Source organism: Borostomias antarcticus, assembly GCF_949987555.1.
Source record: "Borostomias antarcticus genome assembly, contig: scaffold_141, whole genome shotgun sequence".
Lineage (NCBI taxonomy): Eukaryota > Metazoa > Chordata > Actinopteri > Stomiiformes > Stomiidae > Borostomias > Borostomias antarcticus.
The window spans coordinates 229,169-236,344 of NW_028176521.1; the positions used below are offsets into that span (position 1 = coordinate 229,169).

The 7,176-nt window shown below is 47.8% G+C and overlaps 1 protein-coding gene across 1 annotated transcript in view; it reads right to left on the reverse strand.

The window, feature by feature from the left end:
- Positions 1-7,176, reverse strand: part of LOC311328411 (striated muscle preferentially expressed protein kinase-like) — a gene marked incomplete at both ends in the record, with an annotated part of 45,172 nt that overhangs the window by 16,801 nt on the left and 21,195 nt on the right. Inside the window, 11 exon segments of the mRNA XM_084462383.1 lie at positions 274-351; positions 546-603; positions 1,457-1,657; positions 2,281-2,380; positions 3,095-3,263; positions 4,060-4,172; positions 4,613-4,785; positions 5,069-5,192; positions 5,470-5,676; positions 6,156-6,260; positions 6,630-6,782. Coding sequence (XP_084318509.1) covers positions 274-351; positions 546-603; positions 1,457-1,657; positions 2,281-2,380; positions 3,095-3,263; positions 4,060-4,172; positions 4,613-4,785; positions 5,069-5,192; positions 5,470-5,676; positions 6,156-6,260; positions 6,630-6,782 — 1,481 coding nt within the window.

Sequence of the window (7,176 nt, forward strand, 5' to 3'; positions counted from 1 at the left end):
GGAGAGAGGGAGGAGGGAGGAGGGGAGGAGAGGGAGGAGGGAAGGAGAGGGAGGAGAGAAGGAGAGGGAGGAGGGATGGCGAAAGGATGGAGGGAAGGGAAGAGAAGTTTATTAGCCATAAAAAAGGAGGGTAAGAAAATAATAAGAATAAGAAAATATTGTTTCTCCTATCAGCTCCAGAGGGGAAGCATGCCTGTCAAAACAAAGGGTCTAAAACGAATGATTGTGTGGTTGAATTGAATAATATGATTGGATAATATCAAATATGTCTACCTTGATGTCCAGGTGAGCGATGTCTTTCTGGTGGAGATAATGGAGACCTTCCAGAACCTGATGAATACTGGACCGGATCTGCAGAACACACACACACACACACACACACACACACACACACACACACACACACACACACACACACACACACACACACACACACACACACAAAGGGTCCCTTTATTACACTCCCAACGCTTGGGAACTGAGAATAAGTTGAGAATAATAACTGAACGTTTAATGAGTGTTCTGGGGGTCCATTTTGAGCCGACCTCGGACTCCATGACGGTGCTTTTCCTGGTCAGTCTCTCCATCAGCTCCTCATGACATCTTCACACACCAGTTAAGGAATACAGAGGGAACCTTATTGCTCATTCTAAGACGTAGGCGAACACACACACACACACACACACACACACACACACACACACACAGCCTCAATGCTCAGTCCTAGTGTGGGCGAACAGGGGATGAATAATAAACGAGGAGAACTCCCACACATCGGCTCCCCTGCTAGTTCCCCCCCGCTGTGATGGGTGAGTCAGGCGGAGGCGCCAGGTTTGGGTTCGCTGACGCCTGCAGGGGAGAACAGAGGACATTAGGCTTCCTGTTCTCCTCGGTTCTCAACACGCACCGAAAGAGGAACGCGGAGAACAGAAGCCGCCCGTTCTTCCCTCGCCTTTGTGTCTGAGGAGCGGGTTCCGCTGTGAGAACAGACGGTGACGGAGAAAAAGGCGGGAGGGGAAAGGAGGAAGGGAATTTGGGAAACAGGACGGAATGTCGCCGGAACGTTCTCTAGACACCGTTGGTGCAGTGGAGACTCGTCACCATGGAAACTCGTCAATGTGCAAAGCTACAGTCAGAAAATGCAAAAGAGGAACTCTTCAAAAATAGTTCCCAATTTATTAAGTGACAACATTTTGAACAACAATTGAAAAACATCTATTGTTGATGGAAACGTTGTCATTTAATAAATTGAGAGACTTTTTGAAAAGAGTTGCTGCAAAATCAATTCATGAGGAAATCGGTGAAGAGACATGAATTTGAAACAGCTGGATTAGAGATTGGAATGCTCCAGAACCTACTGTTCTGGACCGTGAAGGGAAGCTCTAACATATTAGATTAGATACAACTTCATCAGCTTGTTATCCTCCTAACAAGCTGATGATACAAACAAGGATACAGTTCAGTGATGATAACAACCATGTTCTTCTTCTCGAAGGCGTCGTGGAAGTAGACGATCCTCTGGTGATCCAGCTCCGAGAGCAGGTTCATCTCCCGGAGAGTCGAGGTCTTCCGCTTGGCGCGCGCCGTGATGAACTTGGCGGCGAACTCTGACTTCCCTTTCTTCTGGGTCACCCGCTTCACGTAGGAGAACGCACCCCTGGGGACACAGACGGGCGCACAATGATGAGGTCATAGGATGAGTTACGCAAGACCAACCTCATAGTGATGGCGGCATCATCAGCTTAGTTCTAATGGGAGGGAGTTGCACAGTGCTACTGTATATATTGGTATATGTCGCCCAATGTCTTCATCGGACCTCAGGGGCTCTCTCTTTGGTCTAATTGGTCTCTTGGGTGGTTAGCACTGTCGCCTCACAGCAAGAAGGTCTTGGGTTCGAATCCCGGTCGTTCCAGGTCCTTTCTGTGTGGAGTTTGCATGTTCTCCCCGTGCCTGCGTGGGTTCCCTCCGGGTACTCCGGCTTCCCCCACCATCATAAAGACATGCAACGTGTGAATGTTGGTGGTGGTCGGAGGGGCCGTAGGCGCTGATTGGCAGCCACGCTTCTGTCAGTCTGCCCCAGGGCAGCTGTGTATACAGATGTAGCTTAACCACCACCGGTATGACTGTGTCTGAATGAATACTGGACTCTGTAAAGCGCTCTGGGTATCATGAAGGGCGCTATATAAATCCAACTTGATTGATTGATAATGCCAGATGTTTGGGTGCCCAATAAAGACAGCTGTCTGTGACTTTGGTTGTGTAGCTGTGTGTGAGACTCGCCTCCCTATTTCCTTGTGGACGTCATAGTAATCAGTCAGTCTCCTCATCCTCCTCAGTATCGTCCCCTCATCCTCCATGGGCTCCACTGATGCTTTCCTCTCTATAAAACAGTGGGAGAGACAGGTTATTGTGTGTGTGTGTGTGTGTGTATGTACACAGATGGTTTTAAATTCCCAGACCCCCATGGTGTAGACTTGGATGTTTGCTTTCCTGTTTCACAACTACGGCTCAGATTAAGGTCTTAGAACGACAAACACAGGAAATCCAGCTCAAACTCCAATTACTGGCAACAAACCACAATCAGTGTGAACTAGTAAATATGAGCAGAATCTTGGATTGAAACCCTTAAATGTATTAGAGAGTCAGTGGCCTTACAGTCTGAACTAGAGTTAATTTATATTTCTAGCCATTTTTATCATGGTGCTGCCCCATACAGTAGAAGCCTCTATGTACCTCCCAGCAAACACACAACGTCAGGGAGACGTTCAGATCATGTCTTAATAACGTCCGTAGGTCCAGAACCCCATTTGTACGTCTGCTGGACCCCTCAATATTCAAACGTCTGGCTTGGACCCCTCTAAGACGTCTGTGGACGTGCAGAACGGGTTCAATATCTGAACGTCTAAAAAAAAAACATTAATTCTGGCTCATAATTGGATGTCTTTGGACGTCCGAAAAAGACGAAAAATACATCTAAATGACGTATTTTAGACGTGTCTTTGCTCAGTGGGCTAATGCCTGGTTTATTCTATACAATACCAACAATGTTCACATCATCTAAAACAGGACCAATCTCCACATGCGTGGTTCTGACCCGTGTGCACGGTGAGTTCTGCTTTGCAGGAGATGGTGCCGGCCAGGTTCTTGGCCGTGCAGGTGTAAACGCCGGAGTCCTCGGCTCGGGCGTTGAGAACCACCAGGGAACACTCGGCGTCGTCGTACACGAAGGTGAAATAGCTGCTCTCTGATAGGAGGACGTCGTCCTGGGAACCAAACAATCGTCAACCAATCAGTCGTTCCATTTTCAATGATGAGGAAGTGTGGTTTTGCCAGGGAAAACGATTCTGATTCTGGGAGTTCTGTCAAGAAATGTAATTGATTGAATGAATGTGGACGTCTAGGGAGAGTGGACGTCTAGGGAGAGTGGACATCTAGGGAGAGTGGACGTCTAGGGAGAGTGGACATCTAGGGAGAGTGGACATCTAGGGAGAGTGGACGTCTAGGGAGAGTGGACATCTAGGGAGAGTGGACGTCTAGGGAGAGTGGACGTCTAGGGAGAGTGGACATCCAGGGAGAGTGGACGTCTGGGGAGAATGGATGTCTAGGGAGAGTGGATGTCTAGGGAGAGTGGACATCTAGGGAGAGTGGACATCTAGGGAGAGTGGATGTCTAGGGAGAGTGGACATCTAGGGAGAGTGGACGTCTAGGGAGAGTGGACGTCTAGGGAGAGTGGACATCTAGGGAGAGTGGAAGTCTAGGGAGAGTGGACATCTAGGGAGAGTGGATGTCTAGGGAGAGTGGATGTCTAGGGAGAGTGGACATCTAGGGAGAGTAGACATCTAGGGAGAGTGGATGTCTAGGGAGAGTGGATGTCTAGGGAGAGTGGACATCTAGGGAGAGTGGACATCTAGGGAGAGTGGATGTCTAGGGAGAGTGGACATCTAGGGAGAGTGGACGTCTAGGGAGAGTGGATGTCTAGGGAGAGTGGACGTCTAGGTAGAGTGGACATCTAGGGAGAGTGGACGTCTAGGGAGAGTGGACGTCCTTCCTGCCTCCTACCTTGTACCAGAAGATGTCCGGGTCTGGTTTCGCCTCCACCACCACCGCAAAGCGGGACGTCTCTCCTACGTGAACGTCCAAATCCTCCATGATGGACTCAAACTTAGGAGGTACTGATGGAGGATGGAGCAGAGAGAGAGAGAGAGAGAGAGAGAGAGAGAGAGAGACACAGAGAGAGAGAGAGAGAGAGAGAGAGAGAGAGAGAGCTTAGATATGCACTTCATACTGTACCAAAGATCCTTGGATAGGAGAAGAAATAGCGCTCAATCTTTGCCATAACAAAAGTACTTTAGACATTTCCTGGACACAGACATTTGATTTCAACATGTATGGAAGCTATACATTCAAATAGTTGATCAGCCCCAATGCTGTATGATTATATTCTACTCAAGAGTCTCATCTTGGCTTCTGATCTATGAAGCCTATCCATTCCTATACCTCCACCTTCATACTGTATGTTCCAATAATATAATACTGACCAGTTTGAATTGTCAGACATTAACTGATGATTGAACTTGATAGGTTGAGCTTTGACCTATGACCTGGAGCTCACCTGCCATGGCCAGCTGCAGGGTGCAGAGGTCGCTACCGAAAGGGTTGGTAGCCATGACGACCAGCTGGCCAGCGTCTGTACTCTTGAACCGTTGGATCTTGAGCGAGTGCTGGTCGTCATCGGGCATGCTCATCTCATACATTCCCGGCTTGTGCAGCAACACCACCCCACGCCTGGAGAGTACTGAGCATTAACACCTGAACAACCTGACCTAGACCCTTCACAGTAGAGATACTTTTTTTGAGAACTTTCTACGTTTTAGAGAATGTTTCAGTTTCTGGAAGACCTTCTTGCTGACTTTCTTGAAGGCTTTCTAGAAGACTATCAACAGGAATTTCTAGACAGTTTTCTAGAGGGCTTTCTGGAAACAGGACACTCTGATTCCTAAGAATCCTAAATTCCTAAGAGGACTTTCTAGAAAGTTTTCTGGAAGACTATGTGACTGTTGCGACTGACCTTTTCCAGGTGACCGTTGCATGGACATGGTTGAGCGTGATGTTGATGCTCACTGATTGGTTCTCCACCGCATAAATTACATCTGGCTTGTCAATGATGATTGGTGCTTTCCTCTGGTAGGGACCTGAGGGCAACCAATGAGAAATGAAAATCTGTAACAGTCATTACATTTGTAAACATGTATTCAAGCAAGTGCATCTCACCTCACGTGTTCTCTACATTCCATTCTCCAAAGGTTTACAAAAAGTGAGATCTCAGCAAAGATACATATCTTTCATCGTAGCAGAGAGTGATTAGTTAGAGATGAGTCATGGTATAGTACTGGCCTTGGTAGGTAACTAGCTCTATAACGGCCACAGTCCTTTATTGACCTACAAAAGTCTACATATCAGCCTACGTACCCCTGTCCAATAGCTGGACCAGGTCGGTGGAGGGCGAGGGTTTGCTGAAGGCCTTGGAGGTGGTGGTCAGGACGCGGAAGGCGTAGCGGACACCTTTGGACAACGAGGAGACGGTGTAGCTGGCCTCCCGCAGGTTGGAGGCGATGATGGACCACTGGATAGAGCCGAGGGACTGTTGCTGTACTGCGTACATCAGGGAGCTGGAGTCTGGAGGCACAAAGGTACATACGTGGGCGGCTGTAGCTCAGTTGGTAGAGCGGGTCGTTCAATGATCGAAGAGTCAGCGGTTCGAATCCCAGCTCCAACTGTCTACATGCAAGTGTCCTTGAGCAAGACACCTAACCCCAAATTGCTCCCAATGAGCTGGTTAGCACCTTGCATGGCAGCTACCGCCATTGGTGTGTGAATGGGTGAATGAGAGGCCATTGTGAAGCGCTTTGAGTGCTGCTAAGGTGGAAAAGCGCTATATAAGTGCAGTCCATTTACCATTTACTCTGAATATACTGTAACAGTTATCATAATAAGCTAAAATACTAGAAGGGAGCCGGAGTCTGGAATAGATAGAGTTAGAATAGTTAGAATGTAACTGGTATACAGCTCTTTCACACTGAGCCCAATTCATACAGTAGCTTCCACACAAAAACAATGAAGAAGAAGTGTTGGGGACACGATATCATTCTTTGTACCTATGGAGGGGTCGAGCCTCTTTGGTCTGGTCCAGCTCAGTGTTATGGTCTTCCCTGTAATGGACTCTACCACCGGAGGGCCATCGGGGGGGTCAGGAACTATATCTGCCAATGAGACACATCAGAGTCAGCAGACGGGGTTTTGTTCGAATGTGTATACAGTAGTGCTTGACAAAACTAGAACATGAAATTCCAGTAGATAAGAGCAAAATCACTGGATGGCTCTAATCATAGGCCAGTAATGTTCATATTTGGTTGGGTGCTCTTGGACAAAGGGAACTAGGTTCCCAAACAGACGAGGATAAATCCAGGCACTCCAAAAAGTGAAAAAACGAGGGAAAAGGATATATTAAAAAGCCTTTAATAAATCATGGCTGCTCAAAATTCTAAAAAAAGCCAACATGTTTCGGTCAACGCAGGACCTTCTTCAGGGCTAATAGGCAATGAAATGACCATACCGACCAATTATTCAGCCTGTGACCGGGAGGAAAACAGGAAGTGGTGTACCTGTGATGTACAGGTGTGCGTAGCAGGCAGCCTTGCCCAGTCTGTTGGAGATGACGCTCTTGTAGACGCCCCCGTGGGCGTGGCACACACTCCTGATGACCAGACTGTGGACATCCCTGTCTGGAGGATGGAGAGAGAGAGTGAGGGATGAAGCGAAGGATAGAAAAGAGAGAGAGAGAGAGAGAGAGAGAGAGAGAGAGATCAACTGTATATTTTAATGCCATAGCAACATATGAATTATAATCTGAATTGAAAGGAGTATTTGTTGGTCTTACACCAGTCGATAGAGACAGTGAGTAATGTAGAGGAGGGATAGAGGAGAGAGAGAGTGGGAGCGGCAGTGTAGATAGATGAGAGGTTTTACAGAGAGGATAAGAGAGGGTGAGAGAGAGAGGGAGAGGGGAGGAAAGAGAGAAAGAGAGCAAAGGTAGAGATGAGAGAGAGATGGCGACAGTCTAATGCTGTGTTCACACCGGGCGCAAGTTTTTCCTGCGGCGCGGCGAGTTTACATAGA